General features: G+C 39.9%; 1 protein-coding gene across 1 annotated transcript; it reads left to right on the top strand.

Moving 5' to 3' along the window:
* Positions 1–16,738: 16,738 nt before the first annotated feature.
* Positions 16,739–18,651, top strand: LOC121774027 (phenylalanine N-monooxygenase CYP79D16-like). The gene is made up of 2 exons (XM_042170943.1): positions 16,739–17,697; positions 17,983–18,651. The coding sequence occupies exons 1-2, from the start codon at positions 16,744–16,746 to the stop codon at positions 18,616–18,618; spliced, it is 1,590 nt and encodes a 529-aa protein (XP_042026877.1). The 5' UTR covers positions 16,739–16,743; the 3' UTR covers positions 18,619–18,651.
* The last annotated feature ends 1,076 nt before the right edge of the window (positions 18,652–19,727 follow it).

The raw sequence follows: 19,727 nt of genomic DNA, 5'->3' as shown, positions 1-19,727 counted from the left end.
TAGTGTAAAAAATTTTTCTTGTGAATGAAAAATTCTCTACACTTGTCTTCGTATAGCTTTTCGTACTCGCCTTTATTCCTGTTGTATTTTACTATCTGCTCGGTACAGCTGCCGAACTAATATAGCTGCTTTGTACTCAAGGAGATGGAGATACTTCACTGGAAACGGCTGTACTCTTCGGCTTTAGACGAAGCTGAGAAAAGAGCTATAGCCGATCAGACGAAGAATGACGAGCTTCTGGCTCGTTTAGTGAAGCTGGAGGCCGATAATAAGGACTTAGAGTCCGATAAGAAGGATCTGGAGGCCGAGCTTAATACGACCATTGCTGAGAGGACTGCGTACGAGGATTACATCCGTGTGCGCGGGGGAGTGACCATATCAGATGTTCAGAGTCGAGTTGACGAACTGTGGGAGGAATATCATGTACTCCGGAGGAACAATGCGCTGGAGGGCTCGGCTTGCCAACAAGTTGTGAAATCATTACGGCGCTGGGCTTCTCGGTACGACATCATTCTTTCCCGGCGTCCCTCAATCGAGAGATTCCTTAGGCATTTCCCGCCAACAGATGCTCGCACTCCAGATCAAGCCTCTGGTTCCCTTGTTCAAAATCCTACTCCAAGTCAACAACGAACTCCGGAACAGCCGGAAACGTCAAGACGAGAACGGGCTCAGGAGCAACCGGAATCGTCAAGACAGGGACGGACTGAAATTCGCCGAGGAGTTGTGACTATGAGCGAGCAAGATCAGCAGATGCTTATTGCAGAGACTCTTCATCGCCGAGGGGTTAGAGCTTCTGGGGCTCGCGGAAGAGGTGTTGGGTCGAGGATAGCATCTCGTCGACCTGCTTATTCTTCATCTGCTCGGAACAACCGAACTCGGCTTCCAGAGGATTTTGCAGATAGGTGGCTTAACTTTAGCAACCGAGGACAGTAGAATAGTCCTTTGTAATGGCGTAATGCCTTCTCGTAGGGGAGCTGAATTGTCTGCCGAACGAGATTTAATAAATGAAATTTTTTCCTTTCGCTTTTATCACTGCTTACTTACAGTTCTGCGAAACAATTTCATCGTGCTCGTCATCGGTCTTATGAAGTGAGCTTCTTTGATCGGACTCGTATTTGGACTTTGAAGTAAGCTTCTTTGACCGGACTCGTCTTTGATCTTATGAAGGAAACTTCTTTGACCGGACTTGGTTTGTGTTCTAATTTGGCGATTTTTGTCGCCGGGATCGAACTTTCCCTTGTCCTAATTCGGCGAGTTTTATCGCGTGGATCGGACTTTCCCAGTTAACCGAAGTGGTCTTATGCAGTAAACCTCTTTGACTAGACATGGTCGTCCTCGGTCTTATGAGGTAAACTTCTTTGACCGAACTTGGTCGTCCTAATTCGGCGAGGTTTATCGCGTGGATCGGACTTTCCCTTATTGCAGTTCGTTTCAGACGAAGTGCTTATTTCTTAAGCCGAATTGTGGTCTTGTATCTTCCTGAGAAGCTTGGACTCACAATCGTTGGCTTATTGCAGTTCGTTTCAGACGAAGTGCTTGTTAAGCTGAATTGTGGTCTTGTATCCTCCTTGGAAGCTTGGACTCACAGTCGTTGGCTTGTTGCAGTTCGTTTCAGACGGACTGCTTGTTAAGCTGAATTGTGGTCTTGTATCCTCCTTAGAAGCTTGGACTCACAATAGTCTTTAATAATCGATCTAAAAAGGGGATCAGTCTTTAAAGAACGATATACCTTGGTACCATTTGTAAGAGACGACAAGCACATAGAGACAAAACACATAGAGAAAAAATGAAAAAGATGAAAGAAAAAAAACTTTAAACTTTTTTTTAAAAAACGACAAGTAAAAGGTACAAGTAAGAAACAAACAAATAAAAACATATACCCCTATGACCGAACTAGACACGAGACGGACTGACCGGACTTTTGTCTCTTACAAGTGGAACTTCTTGAGGTTGGAGACGTGCCATGTTCGGGGTACTTGTTCTCCTGACATGTGAGTCAATTTATAAGACCCTTTGCCGAGGACTTCTGACACCCGATATGGACCCTCCCATGTGGGTTCGAGTTTGCCCAGCTTTTCTGCTCGGCTTACTTCGTTGTTTCTCAAGACGAGATCTCCCACTTGAAATTGAAGCTTTTTCACCCTTTGGTTATAATACCGGGCTACTTGCTCCTTATACTTGGCTGCTTTTATGCACGCCAATTCTCTTCTTTCTTCGGCGAGATCTAGTTCTGCTCTCAGTCCGTCGTCATTCATTTCTGAGGAGAAATTTAGAGTTCGGGGACTGGGTACGCCGATCTCCACCGGAATTACGGCTTCAGTGCCGTACACCAGACTATACGGAGTTTCACCGTTGGAGGTTTTGGGTGTAGTTCGGTAGGACCATAGGACTTGAGGGAGATTTTCTACCCATTGTCCTTTGGCTTGTTCTAACCGAGCTTTTAACCCTTTCACCAGAATCCGGTTCGTTACTTCCGTTTGTCCGTTTGCTTGGGGATGGGAGACCGAAGTGAACCGCTGTTGAATGTTCAGCTCTTGGCACCAATTCTTGAACGTCTTGTCGGTGAACTGAGTCCCATTATCCGAGATGAGGATGTGGGGTATGCCAAATCGGCACACTATGTTCTTCCAGACGAAGTCCAATGCCTTTGAGCTCGTTATCGTAGCTAATGGTTCAGCCTCCACCCACTTCGTGAAGTAGTCCACGGCAACGATAAGGAATTTCATTTGCCGAGGAGCTTGAGGAAGTGGTCCCACTATGTCTATGCCCCATTGCATGAAAGGCCAAGGGCTTTGCATAGTGTATAGATCGGTCTGCGGCATCCTTGGGACATTTGCATGAATTTGGCACTTCGTACACTTCTTGACGAGCTGCACTGCCTCTTGTACCATGGTTGGCCAATAATATCCCCATCTCAGAACTTTTTTAGCTAAAGCTCTGGCTCCGATGTGGCTACCGCACGATCCTTCATGACCTTCTCTGAGGATGTAGTCCGTCTCTTCTGGTCCTACGCACCGCAATAACGGCTGGAGGTAAGACTTTCTAAAGAGGACTCCTTCATGAAGTTCGTACCGAAGTGCTCGGCACGTGATCTTCCGAGCTTCTCTCTTATCCTCGGGCAATTGTCCTTGATCCAGATACTGCAAGATCGGCGTCATCCAGTTCGGCGAGCTGGATACTGAATGTACCTCGGCTTCATCAATGCTTCGATGCATTAATTCTTCCGCCTTTGAGCTCGGATCTGAGGCCAACTTACTTAAGGTATCTGCTCGGCTATTTTCCGCTCTGGGAATGCGGATTATCCGAAAATAGGAGAAACTTCGGCTGATGCTTTGCGCTTTGTCCAAATACTTCTTCATTCTCTCGTCACGAGCTTCACTTGTACCCAACATGTGATTTACTATGACTTGTGAATCACAATGGACTTTGAGAGATTTGACGAGCAGACTTTGCGCTAACTGGAGTCCGGCCAGGAGGGCTTCGTACTCGGCTTCATTATTAGTAGTGGGGAATAGGAACCGAAGTGAGTAGGTTACCTCGTGTCCGTCGGGAGCGACAAGTAAAATACCAGCTCCACTTCCCATCTTGTTTGAAGCTCCATCTACGAATCCGCTCCAGCAGTCCGGCGGCTCTACTTCGGATTCCAAGGGCTGTGCTAGTTCGGCATTGGCAGAATTCTTCTGTTCGGCAATAACAGGAATTGCTTGATCGAACTTTGCTTCTGCAAGAAAATCTGCCAAGGCTTGTCCCTTGATGGCTTTCCGAGGTAGATATTCAATTGTGTGCTCTCCCAACTCTATAGCCCACTTGGCGATTCTGCCTGATGCTTCTGGTTTGGTCAACACTTGCCGAAGTGGCAGATCAGTTAAGACGCATACCTTGTGAGCATAGAAGTATGGCCGCAGTCTCCTTGCTGCATTTACTAATGCCAGAGCAATCTTTTCCAGAGGTTGATACCTGGTTTCTGGACCTCTTAATGCTCGGCTTGTAAAATAGATGGGAAGCTGCTTTAGGCCTTCTTCTCGTACAAGCACCGCGCTGATGGTTTGATCCGATGCCGCTAAGTATAAGAATATTACTTCGGCTTCGGTTGGAGCAGAGAGAATAGGAAGCTCGGCTAGATAACTTTTGAGCTCGTCAAAGGCCTTTTTCTGCTCGGCTCCCCACTCGAACTTTGGTGCCTTTTTCAACACCTTGAAGAACGGCAGTTGCTTTTCGGCTGCTTGGGAAAGGAATCGATTCAGTGCGGCTAGACATCCGGTTAGCCTTTGCACGTCATGTATGGACTTCGGCATTGCCATGTTCTGAACGACTTGAACTTTTGAGGGGTTTGCCTTGAGTCCGTCCTTTGAAACCCAACAACCCAGAAACTTTCCCGAATCTACCAAAAAGGTACACTTTTGGGGATTAAGTTTGAGGTTGGCTTTCTTGAGCACGTTGAGAGTGGACTTGAGGTTGTGCTCGTACTCCGAAGTGCTTTTGCTTTTGACGACTATATCGTCAACATACACTTCGACCTCCTTTCCAATCAGGTGCCGAAAAAGCTTGTCTACCATCCTTTGATAAGTGGCTCCGGCATTCTTTAAACCGAATGGCATCTTTTTATAAGCGAAAATGCCGAAATCAGTAATGAAGGCCGTTTTTGAAGCGTCAATCTCATCCATTAAAACTTGATGGTATCCTTTGTACAGATCAAGAAAACAAAAAATTTCAAAGCCTATCAAAGCTTCTACTTTTTTATCTATGTTCGGAAGGGGATAGCAATCTTTGGGACAGTGCTTATTTAGATCGGTGAAATCTATGCACATCCGCCATCCTCCTTCCTTTTTCTTGATCATGACAGGATTGGCCACCCACGAAGGATACTTCACTTCGAATAACACATCCGCCTTCAATAATTGACGGACTTCGTCATGGATGACTTGACTTCGTTCTGCCGCAAAGAGTCTTTGCTTCTGTTTTATCGGCCGGACCGAAGGATCAATATTTAACCGATGAGTGATTACCTCGGGGGGCACTCCGGTCATGTCCAACGGAGACCATGCAAAGACGTCTTTATACTCCTTGAGGAGCTGGATGGTTTTTTCCCGAAGTAGAGGCGTTCCCGCGAAGCCGATCTTAACCGTTCTGGATGGATCGTCTTCGTACAGCTGAACTGTCATCGAATTCGGCTCCGGTATGACTTCGGTCATTGCCTCTGACTCCGGCTGCTGTGATTGCTATGCTTGGTGGTGCCGATCTGACTGCTCGGCACTTCTAAGCGCAATTTGCAGACATTCCTTTGCTCTCTTTTGGTCACCTCGGATGACCGCTATCCCTCCTTTAGTAGGGATCTTGATGGTGAGGTGATAAGTGGAGCAAATGGCCCGAACTGTGTTGAGCCAGTCTCTTCCCAGGATGACGTTGTACGGGGATCGAGCTTTCACCACGAAAAACTCAATCATCGTACTGGAGCTAGTAGGCGCTTTCCCCACCGTGATCGGAAGGCTGATAATACCTTCAGGGCGGGTGTCCTCCTGGGCGAAGCTCTTCAGGGGAAGCGGAGCCGGACTGAGCCGAGCTGGGTCCACTTCTAGTTTGTCGAAGCACTCTTTAAAAAGAATGCTGACTGACGCTCCTGTATCCACAAACACCCTGTGGATCAGTTTGTTTGCCACTCCGGCTTGGATGACAATGGCGTCTTGGTGAGGAGAGATGGCCGGGACGGGATCAGCATCCGAGAACGTAATCACTTCGTCCTGCTTCAGCCTTTTATGCGTTGGCTCCTCTCGATTGGAGCCTCTGCGCTCTGACTTCAGGGACGACTTGGTCTTCCCGGCAGGGAGAGCGTCAATAGTCTGGATTACTCCATCATATTGCGGCTCGTCATCGTCTTCGGGATCCGGCTGCCTTTTCGGATCCTGAGGAGCGCAGTTCGCACCTCTCTGCTTCTTATTCTTCTTTGACTGCTTGCTTTGGTATTTTTTCAATGTCCCTGCCTTCACAAGAACATCGATACCTGCAGCCAAGTTTCTGCACTCCTCGGTATCGTGACCGTGGTCTTGATGGTAGGAGCAGTAGTTATCCTGGGGTCGGCGCGCGGCTGATTTCGTCATCCGCTTTGGCTTTTCGAACAGGTCAGAGTGCAGTTCGAAAATTTCCGCTCTCGGCTTGTTCAGCGGTACGAACTGAGCGGGCGGCTTCTCGGGATTGAGACGGGGGTCCCAATCTGTCTTGCACCGGAGCCCTTTGAATTCTTTCAAATGGAGTCCGGCGAGGATGCCCCTGATCGCTATGATCGGGCTTCCTTCTGTCTCCTCGGGACGATGAGCTGTCTAACGACCGTTTGCGACGGTCTGCCTCATCGGCCCGGGAGTACTGGTCCGCAATGTCCCACATTTCCTGAGCTGTCTGCGGACCGCACTCAACGAGCTTCCTGTAGAGAGCTCCGGGCAGGATTCCATTTTGGAATGCCGAGATGACAAGCAGATCGTTGAGATCGTCTACTTGCAGGCATTCCTTGTGGAATCTTGTCATAAAGTCGCTGATTTTTTCATCGCGACCTTGACGAATGGAAAGCAGCTGAGCCGAAGTGATTCGGACTTCCGCTTTCTGAAAGAACCTCCTATGGAATGCATCCATTAGATCTCGGTAAGATCTAATGCTGCCTTGGGGGAGGCTATCGAACCACCTTCTTGCGTTCCCGATGAGCAGCTCGGGAAACAGCTTGCACATGTGGACCTCGTTGAGACCCTGGTTCGCCATGTTATATTGATAGCGTCCCAAGAAATCATGAGGATCCACGAGTCCGTCATAGGTTATCGACGGAGTTCGGTAGTTCTGTGGTAGGGGAGTTCGGGTAATATCGTCCGAGAACGGAGTCCTCAATGCTCCGTACATGGCGAACCCGACATTTCTTCGGTATGGAGGAGATGGAGTTCTCCTGTGATTCCGGTACCGAGGATTCTTTCTCCTGGAAGACCTGACACTACTGCGGTAGTGACTGTCTCGTATGGAGGGAGAGGGAGAATCCGCCGTTTTCGTCTCCGGCTGCTTTTGGCTTTTTTGCAGGAAGGTTAAGAATTCCTCCTGCTTTTCAGCCAAAAACAGCTTGACAGCCTCGTTCAAATCGGGCTGCTGGGAAGACTCGGTGTGACGGCTTTTGGAGCGGCTAGTTCCTTCACCGTGAGAACAGGAGGTAGTCTCCCGAGGCTGTTTCCCAGAGCTGCGGGCTGGACTAGCTTCCTCCTGGTTATCGCGAACGGTGTTACGGGTGTTACGTGATCTGGTACGCATTTTTGGGGTGGAAAAGGGTCAAAAATTCGCTTTATCACAAATTTTGTTCTCTGTTTCCCACAGACGGCGCCAGTGATGAATCCGCGAATTTCTGATGTTAGTAAATGCTGGTAGAGAATAAAGACTACGACACAGAGAATTTACGTGGTTCGATTTACTGAAGTAAATCTACGTCCACGGGAAGAAGGGAGGGCAAGATTGTATTGCTTGATCTGGGATTACAGCTTACAACACAGACTTGCTATATGATATTTTATCTCTAGAGAGCTTCCCCTGTCTATCAGATCTAAGTTCTATTTATATATTGAACTAAGATCGTGGCTTGCATCACCACCCTAAGTCGTGGATGTCGTGTAGGTCATGGCCTAAGATCGTGGATGTAGCGTAGGTCATGGCCTACGATCGTGGCCTGAGTTGACACCACGTGGTAGTGGGTGTGTTGGAAGTTGTGGAAATCCTGTATGGGTCCACTAACTCCTTGTTCGGTCGAATACTGAGACCGAACTGCTTTGGTTGCCGATCTGAGAGTAGAGCTTGATGCCGACCTGAGAGCAGAGCTTGATTGGTTGGCTTTTACCGAGCTGTAGGCTGAGGCCGAACTCTTTGGTAATGCCGAACTCATACTCTTCCTTGGGCTTTGGGCTGATGGGCCGTCATTGCTGTTGGGCTTGTTTAGTACGCACCCCATCACTTACTATTATTAGCTACGTTTATATTTAATAGTATAATTACGCATATTTATGAAATGGTAAAATAATTATAAGAATAAAACTATATAATCATAATTCGTAATTTCACATAGTTAACGTAAAGCTACTGAATTTTGTTTATGATTTAATTATGGTTAATATGTTTTGTTTGTAATGATAACTTAAATTTCTTATTTCTTTTTCTTTCTTGTCAAATAGCAATGATTTACGAAATTATGAGTGATTATATTATTTCATTCTTATAGTACTCCATATTTACTATTTTACATGTATGAATAACTATATTAAATATAAAGGTAGCTGATGGTAATAAGTAAATGATCTGAAAACTATTTTTTTATATTAAGTCCTCCCTCGTCTGTCTATATAAGGAGTAAATTCCAAAAACAAAATATACGAGTAATATATAGTATTTCATGTATTTTATTTTATTTTATTTCATATAACTAAATGGACGAAACAATTTGTAACTCATAGTGCAAAATTAGAAGTATAAGTTATATAGCAACTCTTAAGTCTTTGGATAGTTTCTAAATTTTATAATAATATACATTTTTATAAAGAAATAAATATACTCTCTTCGTCCCATAGAAATAGACCATATTTTCTTTTCGTCTGTCCCATACAAATAGAGCATATCCATTTATGGCAACTTTTTTCTCCTTCTATTTTACTTTATTTTTTATGGGTCCCACTATCCACTACACAATTTCAACTACTTTATCTCCTTCCCTCTTACTTTACCAATTATGCATTAAAACTCGTATAAATACCAAATGGTCTACTTCTATGGGACGGAGGGAGTATTTAGTGCACCCTCTATAAATTTATACATCAAAGAGTTATTAGTGGGCGTACCACGTCAGACTGCCATTTAGTATGCCTTGACGACTAAATTTTTTCTCTCTATGTAGGTGAAATTCATGTTATGAAAAATAGCCTACATGATAAAAGTTCAATTATTTTTTTCACTATATTCAAAATTGGTGGTAAAGACCATGAATTGCATAAAGTTATCTTTATCCTAAAATTTTATATTCCCTTCGTCCCATTAGTATTGGATCATATTCCTTTTTATGTCGTCCCATTAAAGTTATAGTCATTTCATTTTCTCACAAAATACTACCACCGACCACAAAAAATAGAGCAGTGTTATCATTTTGGGTTGTCCACCAAAACTAGTACTTTCTAAATATGGAAAGTATAAATTAAATAAATATTAATAATAATGTGAACTCCATAATCCACGTTCTCTCTCTTACTTTATCAATAATTCATTAAAATCTGTGTCATTTACAACATATAAGTCTATTTTTAGTGGATGGACGTAGTACAACCCACTTAATCTCTATTACTTTATTTTCTATGTTACTTTATTATGTCATCTACTTTAAAATCACTTATTTTATTCTCTCACAACTCTCCTACTTTATTTTATTTCTAACTTTATTCTCACTCCATTTAACTTATTAAATATTTATTTCATAATCTCCATATCTAAATTGCTCTAATACTTACGGGACGGAGAGAGCATTAGTGTATACTCCCTCTATCCCATTAAAAATGAAACGATTTCATTTTTGAGTTGTTCATTAAAAATGAAACATTTTCTTAAATGGAAATAACATCATCTCATTTTTTCTCTCTCTTACTTTACTTTTTCTTCAATAACTCACAAAACAACATTACATAAAATCCCGTGCAGGAAACCAAATGTTTCATATTTAATAGGACGGATGGAGGAGTATGTTTCAAAATTTGTCCTTATATTTGAATTTTCTCAAAAATAATTATAATATATATGAATGAACATACTATTAACAAATAAAAATATAATCGTGTATTATAAGATTCTATATTTTTAATTATAGTTCATATATATAATCGTTTAAATTCTCTACTCCTTATATCCCAACTAAGTTGAGTCGTATTTCTTTTTAGGATGTCCCAACTAAGTTAGGTCATTTTCTTTTTTGAAAAAAAAAATCCAACCACTCTTATTGTATTCCATCATACAATTTACTCTCTCTTTATCTTTCCTACTTTATTTTCCACTCATACTTTTTAACACAACTTCTTAATATATGTGCCAAAAATTTTGACTCAATTTAGTTAGAACGTAGAGATTAATATTTAATAAAAAAGTTAACAATAACATCAATTATACATTTCAATTTAGACTGAAACAACTAATCCCTCCTTCCCAGGAAAGATGAGTAAATTAAAATAAAAAAATGAAATAGAGTAGAGATAAAGTGTTTTTTTATAATAACGTGTAATCTTGATTTGGCAAAAAAAGGAAAAATTTTATTGAGTGAGTATAACAGAATTGATAGTACTGCTATATACTCCATTTTTTGTGTGCGCTCATTTTTAATAAAGAAAACAACGTTTTATCCTATTCATATCATTACCACACATAATTGCTCTAAAATAAAAACGTGATCTTATCTATGAATATGCTATTGAATGGCGAACACTGGTTGCACTGTCTTATCTGTTCCGCAACCACACAATTTTGTCAGAAACGACCAAATTGATATTTTTTCCCTTTCCCAAGAGCATCTCTAATAGCGGCGAGCGCACCTGCTAGCCGGTTCTTGGCTCTCGCCGGTCCGCTCGCCGAATCATTGCAACCGGCGAGCTCCAAATCGGCGAGAAAAACGGCGAGCGCACGTCGATTCCCGAGCGCTCGGCGATGCGTTCGCCAATCTCCTGGCGGCCATTGCAAGCTCCAGATCGGCGAGCGATTGGCGAGCGGGATTTTATTTTATTTTCGAAACACTATATATACGCGATCTGTGGCATGTCGACTGCATTGCTGATATAATGTACGCATGTATTATCATGCACAACATGATTGTTGAAGATGAAGGTGTACAACTGACTAGTTGGGCCAACGACGATAATGAAGCCGGTCCAAGCCACGACGTGGCCACTCCCAACGTACCAAGTGGGGTACCTCACGATGAAGCCGGCCGCCTCCAAGCACATGACGACATGCGCCAAGTGGAAGCTCATATTCGACTCCAAAATGATTTAATTGAAGAGTTGTGGGCGCAGAGGACTGCACAGTGTTAGTTTTTTTTTGTAATTTTGTAATTTTGTAATTTTTTTAATGTACATTTTTTTAATTTAAATGAAATTATTGCATTTTCTCGTATCTGTGTCGTAAGTTGAATTCCGTATTTTGTGTGATTGTTATTTTTATAATTTTGTTTATTGTGGCTGAGTTATGGCTGGACTATTGCTTGTCCAGTTGCTTGTCCTGATGATGTGACATGAGGAGTTTTAGTGCTGATGATGTGGCAGTAGGAGTTTGTGGTTGGGCTATGGCTGAGCAATTGCTATTGGAGATGCTCTAATGAAAACCAAATCATGTCCATATCGCAAAACATTTTACCAAATAAAATAAAATTTAATATAGAAACAAAAATTATAATTCTAAAATCAGAATACCCTAAATTAATTACTCCGTTCTTCCCGTCAAAGATGACACATTTGTTAATCGGCGCCAGATTTTATGAGTTGTTGATTAATGTGTTTTATTGAAATGAGAAGGAATATGGGTAAATATTAAATAAAGAGAGAAAGAGAGTTGAATATTTAATTGAAAGAAAGTATTAATTGGATAAAAAATGTTACCAAAAATATAAATATATCATTTTATTTGAGAAAAATTAAAAAAAAATGTATCATTTTAGTTGGAAAAAATTAAAAAAAATTTTTAAAAAATGCCTCTTGACATTATCTCAAACATTCAAACATGGTAAACTCTATCATAAAAGTAGAAACCGGATTTAGCGATGAACTTCCATCGTTGCTAGCATTTTGTTTAGTTCAACTATATTCGTTTACTACTCAAATCTATCAAAAAAAAAAAAGATCTACGACGCCGCCGCTTCCATCGGGCCCCACCACCTACCCAATCGTCGGCAGCCTGCAGGAAATACTTTGGAAGCTGATGCTCGGTGGATGCACAATATTTGTTGAATAAATATGCACTACTTAATCGAGATGCGTCAGTTACGTAATGAAAACATTATTGAAAAAAATATTATACCTGAAAATAATACTAGCTTTGTTCAAAAATATCATTGTTAATAGTTATAGGATTTTTTCGATATTTGTGATATCGGAATCTCAAAATAATTGATACTCCTAGTTTCAAATTTTATGTAAGTCTATTGAATGGAAATAAATTTTTTATAATGTTTAAATGTAACTATAGAAAATCAACAAAAATACAAATTACAACAAATAGAATAGAATAATTATTTATTAATTTTTTTTTACTATGCCTATAATGATGGAAGAAAATAATTATTAAGTGATATAGAATTAAAATTAATATAATTAATGGTGTAAAAGAGAACAAACATAAATATGTTCCAAAAAGTAGGAGCAAACGTAGTAGGAGCAAACATAAACAAATTATACATATTATACTTATGAACGGAAAGAAGAATGAATAAAAGTGCATAACAGGCAGGAAAAACGTCGCCAGGAATCATCTCGGGACACATGTGACAGCTAACGTGGTCCACAACCAACTACGCCATTGCTTTTTCCTATCTATTTTTTTACATATAAAATATATAGGAAATAGAAAAATTGATGGGGACCAAGGCCACCTCCCCCAACGTCTCCGTGCTCTTTGCCAACGAGCACGGATGTGGGCCCGAACCCACTTTTATTACTTTTTTACTCCCTGCTCTTAGGCAAGAACACAACACCTACATCCGTGTTCTTCCGTAAGGAAAAGCTCAAGGGTCCTACTATTTTATTATTCAATTTAAATAAAAATATTTCCACAAAATTAAAATGCAAAATACTTGGAATAATATTATAAATTATAAAAAAATTAAAAATTACATAATTAAAATCCTAAAAATTAAAAATTACATGATTAAAGACTAAAAATACCATCGTGGAAGACTATTATCCGGCTCTACCTCCAATATTCTTTGGAGACCCCGTATCATTGCCACATGTGATCGAAGTTGCTCGGGGGTCATAGTTGACCTATCGGCCAAATTGAGTTGGGCCAAAACCCCCCACAACGAGTTGGTGGGGGGTTGAGGTGGCACAAAGGGAGCAGGAGCGGGATCGGGGGCGGATGGAGTCGTGGCGCGACGGCGGTTGGCCGTCGGCTTCTTCCTTCCTTGCGGCCGGCGTTGGGAACTACTTGGGCCGGCGTCGGGGCTACCCAAGTTAGCTTCGGCGAGCTGGGGGAAACCTCATCGGAGCCGGCGTCGGATAGGGATACCGACCTCGACCATTTTTCGGAGGAGCTAGAGGGGGATGATACGTCTCCCCTATTATTCGGATGCACACGCACCTCCTGCCAAACATTGAGGTACTTGAACGGTTTGTAGTGTTGGGATTGGTAGGTCACCAACGCGGCACTGATGATGTCGGCCACGCTTCTGCCGCTCCCCGCCGACCGCTCTTTCTGGAGGTAATACCCCTGAAACTTTTGGATTTCTTCGTTGGCTTTGTATATGACATTGCGCACCATACTCTCGTTGCACTCGATTGTTCCAGCCGGTCGGTTTTCATTGTACCGGCGACAGATGCGCCATCAAAAATGGTCCCCGGATTGGTTCGTGCCAATCACCGGATCTTCGGAGATAGACAAAAACGCTTTGAATAATTGCTCCATCTCCCCCGGAATGTACGAGGTGCGGACACCGCGAGTAGGAAGAGGAGGAGTTTGAGAGCCGCCGCTCCCTCCCGCTCTAGGTACGGGTGGTTCGGGTGCCCACCCGTATTGCCCATCGGGGGCATCTTGGTTGTCGACCGGGTAAGGCTGGTAGCCATCCGAAGCTTGCGAACTTTGGGTTTGAACAGGGGCCGAAAATTCCGTTTCCGGACTAGGAAATGGTTGTGAACCGAACCATTCGGGGTTCCAACCGTGGGAGCCGGACAGTTTTTTGTTGTAAGAGTGAAAGAAAGATTGAGAATTGTAAGAATGGAAATGAGAGAATTTAGATGAGAATTGTATAGTGTGGTGTGAAATTTTTTGTGTGGAAGTGGGGATATTTATAGATGAAAATGTGTATTTTTGGGGGACATAAATTAAAAGTGGGGAGAAAATGGATATAATTTTATGGGAAGTGGAAAAATATATATTTCTTATTTTTAATCGGTTTTTTTAATTAAAATCCGATTTTTTTTAAAAATAATTTGAATTTGCAGCGCCGCGCCAATCAGGAGATGCCACGTCAGCTGCTCGCTGGCACGGACGTGCTCTTAGCTAAGAGCAGCGCCGCGCCAGCGGCAAGAGCACAGCGGCGAGCAACGTTCTGCCGCGCCGCTGGCACGGACGGACGGGCGTCGTGTCCGATCGGTGCGAATGCTCTAATGAATTTTACATATTCCATAACTAACTTCATCAGCTTTTTTTGAATTTTAGATAATTATTTTAACTTTTGAATATATACTATTAATTGTTTTTATATTTTAATTAGATGTGGAAGTAACTTTAATTGTTTTACATATTACATAATCAATTCCCATTATTACATAATCAATTCCCATAAAGATAGTTTTATACTACAAAATAAATGTGACCCATTTTTAAAACTTTTATAGTATAATAAAATAAATACAACATTAAAGATATTAGTCTATTAAATATTCTCTATATTTATATACATATAACATTAATTTAAATTTTTTTATATTTATTTACTAATATATGTCGGGTATTTGGGTACCCGATTCGTCGGGTTTGGATACCCAGGGTGGGTATTGGAATATCCGCAAATATATCGAGTCAAGTTTCAGATAAACATTTCAGACGATTTTTGAGTTTGAGTACCCAATTTTTTCTAGTTGGATATCCGTTCATACTCATATTCCCACCCCTACATTGAAAAACAAATCAAAGAGTGTGCAAAAATTAAATGAGAGAAACTAATCCAATTGTAGAATTTCAATTTAGCCTTCTAAAAATTTTGACTTTTTTTTGTCATTTTCACTTAGCACAAGTTTAGGTTAGACTTCCAAGTTCCAATTAATTATAGATTTCGAGTTTGGAATACTTTCGGGGCATGTTTCTTTGTCAAGATTGTTGCATGAGAAAGTAATCTAATTTCATAATTTTTAAATTTCTGTGTTTGTTTTGATTTTTTATTAAACATATTATTAGTATTAATATAATATAATATAATATAATAAATTAATAATTAATGAAAATTTTAAATATATTTTAAAATTATGATTTATACTTAATTATATTTATTTATTATTATGTAATAAATCAATAATTCATTAGGTATTATTTAAATTGTGAAATCATTTAATAATAACAATTATTATATTTATTATTTTATCATTTATTATGATGATGTTATAAACTAATAACTTATTATAAAAATCTTAATCTAATGATTTAAATTATAATTTATAATAATAAAAATATTATTATTATTATTATTATTATTATTATTATTAGTATGTTTTCCAAAAGTAATTTATTAAAATAGTATTAACATATTTTTAAAAAATATAGTTGAATGATTAATATCATCCATTCTTGCAAAGGCAACTCTAATTAGCGCAAAAATAGCAACCCCACCTACATTATAGGCTAGACTTCTAGTGAAGAGAATAATTTCATCACTCTTTATGTGTGCTTGTTCTAATAAAAGAAATAAATCAGGGAACTTGTAATCCTATTCATATCACGACCACAAACAATTGTTCTAAAATAAAAACGTGCTCTTATCTAATATTAGCTCTATCCCACCATATGTGACATATTTTTTGGATACATGGTTTTAGTTAAGGGTGTTTAGTGGTTAAATGAATAATAAGTAGGCGTGAGAAAAAAGTAGAGAAAAAAATAAGACAGATAATAAAGTAAGAAAGATAGAGTGTTGCTTTTTGCAAATATCTCATTTATAATGAGACAACCCAAAAAGAAATACGTCTCACCTATGGTGGGACGGAAAAAGTACTAATACTTCCTCTACCACCATTTAAAAAGTCATTTTGTTATTTTGGATTGTCCACGATTTAAAGAGCAATTTATTTCTTTTCACTTTTGGTATGCGGACTTCATATTCCATTAACTTTTTACACGCATAATTTAATAAAAAACTAATACTCTTTCCGTCCACCAATATAAAGGAGTTTTACCTGGCACGAATTTTAAGAAATATAGTAGAAAGTTGGTTAAAAATGTTAGTAAAAGTTGGTCCTACTTTTGTATATTACTGGTTTTATAATAAAGGTGAGTGATTTAGTTAGTAGGATGTGAGATTAATTACCAAATGTAATAAAAAGTAAATGAGAAGTTTATTGGTGGATGGACGAAAATAACAAAATTTGAAGTTTATTAGCGGACATAGAGAATACTAAAAATAGATCTCATATTACAGTTACTTTCTCTATTAACTTTTCTTTACAAAACCAAATAATTTTTCAAAAACTCGTGATGAGTTAAAATACTTCTTTAAAAGACTGTCTTTTTCATTGATAAGCAACTGTAACTTTCTTTTTCATTGATGAGCAACCGCAACCACACACAATTGTTCTATCGAAAAACGTTGTACTCCGTATTAAAAACGATATCCTGTCCATATCGCAAAACACTTACCAAAATAGTAGAAACAATAATTATAATGCTAAAATAAAAATACCATAAATTATTCTCAAGTCTATTTGCGTTTGCCTCCTCATTTCCCTCTATAAAGCCGCACCACAAAATCTCTAAAACATAGAAAAACATTAGCTCAAAGATTCAAACATGCTTACATCGTTGCTAGCATTCAGCGACGAACTTCCATCGTTGCTAGCATTTTGTTTAGTTTCACTAATATTCTTTTACGTACACAAATTAATTAACAAAAGGTCGACGGTGCCGCCACTTCCACCGGGCCCCACCGCCTACCCAATCATCGGCAGCCTTCCGGAAATGCTTTGGAAGAAGCCCGCATTCCGGTGGATACACAATGTCATGAAACAACTCAACACGGAGATCGCATGCATCAAGCTAGGCCGCGTCCATGTCATCGCCGTCACTTCTCCGGAGCTTTCTCTCGAGTTCTTGAAGAAGCATGACAGCGTCTTCGCCTCCCGGCCCGACGTCTCCTCGGCCCGCCTCGCCAGCGATGGATACCTTTCACCAGCTATCTCGCCCTCTGGCAACCAGTGGAAAAAAATGAGGAGGGTGATGGTGTCGGAGGTGCTCACAAATGATGTGTTCAGACGGCTCCATGCGAAACGATGTGATGAAGCCGATCACCTCGTGAGATATGTGTATAATCAATGCATGAATTCGCACAAAAGTGGAGTTATGAACGTGAGAGATGCAACTAGGCATTATTGTGGCAATGTGATAAGGAAGATGGTGTTTAGCCAGAGGTTTTTTGGGTCGGGAATGGAAGACGGGGGCCCGGGAATTGAAGAGAGAGAACATGTAGATGGATTGTTCACCATTCTTTCATGTCTCTATGGATTCGGAATTGCTGATTATGTGCCATGGTTGGAGGTTTTTGATTTGGATGGGAATAAAAAGATGATCACAAATGCTGTTAAGAATGTAAGGAAATACCAAGATCAAGAAATTGAAAAGAGAATGGAGATGCGGAAGCTAGGGCACAAGAGCGACGAAAATGATATTCTTGGCATTTTGATCAACCTCAAGAACTTACAAAATGAGCTCCTCTTGTCAATTCGAGAGATCAAAGCAGTCATCCTTGTAAGTATTTACTTGTCCAATGTTGTTGATTAAAATTCCATAGGTGGTGTTCGGTTTCCTAGATAAAATAGTACCAAGATATAATCTATGATTGCGTTGTGAGATTATTTTAGTCATAGGGGGTTAGCTATGACTAATTATCCCATGATTATCCATCTGGGATTGAGTTATCTCATGAACCAAACACACTACATATTTAATCCGGGATACAATGTTACAATACAAACACCCCATAATATATTATTGTGACTCTATCATGGGATTAATATGATGTTGATTTTACAGGAAATGATGTTGGCAATAATTGACAATCCATCAAATGCAGTTGAGTGGACTATGGCAGAGATGATCAATCAACCGGACATTCTTGCTAAAGCATGTGAAGAGTTGGACCGAGTTGTAGGTAAGAACAGGCTGGTTCAGGAATCAGATTTATCGGAACTAAATTACGTGAAGGCTTGTCTGAAAGAGTCATTTAGACTCCACCCTGTATCTCCTTTTAATTTACCTCACGTTTCAAGCAAAAACATAGTCGTGGGTGGTTATTTCATCCCAAAGGGGAGTCATGTGGCGCTTAGCCGCCCTGGCCTAGGGCGAAACCCTAGGATTTGGGATGAGCCTCTCCGGTTCAAGCCAGAACGACACATTGTTGATGAAGTCTCAAATGTCTTACTTGTGGATCACGATTTGCGCATGTTGTCCTTTAGTACTGGAAAACGAGGATGCCCCGCCCTTGAGCTTGGTTCTACCACAACCACCATGCTTTTGGCTAGACTTATTCAAGGTTTTAGTTGGAAGCAACCACTTAGTACCAATAATATTGACTTGGTTGAGTCAGAACATAGCTTGGCATTGGCTAAGCCACTGATTGCTCGTGCAGTGCCTCGGTTAGAGTCAAAAATTTATCTTCAACTCGTATAAAAATAATAGTATATGGTTGTATTATTGTATGTACATATTTGATATATTCATTATTTGATAATTTTGTACTCTTGATAAAGACCTTGGACCATGAAAAATTATGATACCCGGTTATGCATATGATGGTGATTGTGAAATATGTCCTTCAATTTTTTGTCTTAAAATTAGTTCCTACTTCCTCCGTCCGTGAATAGGAATCCCGTTTTTCTATTTTAGTCTGTCTGCAAATAGGAGTCTCGATTCACTTTTATCATAAATGGTAATAGGGTCTCACATTCTACTAACTTATTCCACTCTCATTTCATTTAAAACTAATATATATAAGTGAGATCCATATTCCACTAATTTTTTCCACCCACTTTTCTTAACATTACTTAAAACCCGCGCCGCCAAGGAATGAGACTCCTAATGACGAACATTACTTAAAACCCGTGCCGCCAAGGAATGAGACTTCTAATGGCGGACGGAGGATGTACTTACTAGTGAAATAGCTATTATTTAATATAGGAGCATTGTAATATTGTACTCTCTCCGTTCTTCACTAAATGAGTCATTTCTTTTCGGCACGAGATTTAAGAAAATAAGATTTGTTAGTTAAGTGGTAAGAGTAAAGTAAAATGAATGAAAAGTAGAAAGGAAAAAATAAGAGAAAGAAATTAAAAGGAAATAACTCACTTAGCTTGAAATATTTTAAAAAGAAATATGAATTACTTAACCAGATACCTAAGAAATATACAATTCGCACATATTATTCTTGCCCATAAAACGAGAATGTTGTGTTTCATATGTAAACTAATTTAACATCGAGCTCTAATAAATTAATGTTTATAGAATTCAGTTTTACTTATTATAGTGTTTTTTTCCTCATGTCAGTGGTCTATCTATCATAAGATTTAAATTCAGTGTCGTTTTGATTCATTAATCTTGTCCTTGAAATCGATTCACAGCGGATTTAAATTGGAGTGTGGATTTGGCAGAGTTCTGCTATGATTTTAAATAGAAATTGGTTTTGTTCTTGCTATTTTCTTCAGATTATGACTGCAATTTAGCGTGAATTGTTTTCTTCTTCATTAGATATGTTGATGAGAAAGGTGAAATTTCTCTGCACA

Source organism: Salvia splendens, chromosome 17, assembly GCF_004379255.2.
Source record: "Salvia splendens isolate huo1 chromosome 17, SspV2, whole genome shotgun sequence".
Lineage (NCBI taxonomy): Eukaryota > Viridiplantae > Streptophyta > Magnoliopsida > Lamiales > Lamiaceae > Salvia > Salvia splendens.
This window is presented reverse-complemented; position numbering and strand designations above follow the sequence as displayed.

Excerpts from the sequence above, each read along its gene's own strand:
- LOC121774027 (XM_042170943.1), top strand. The coding sequence starts at position 16,744 with ATGCTTACATCGTTGCTAGCATTCAGCGACGAACTTCCATCGTTGCTA. Across the intron at positions 17,698-17,982 it reads AGATCAAAGCAGTCATCCTT|GAAATGATGTTGGCAATAAT; the intron begins GTAAGTATTTAC and ends TTGATTTTACAG.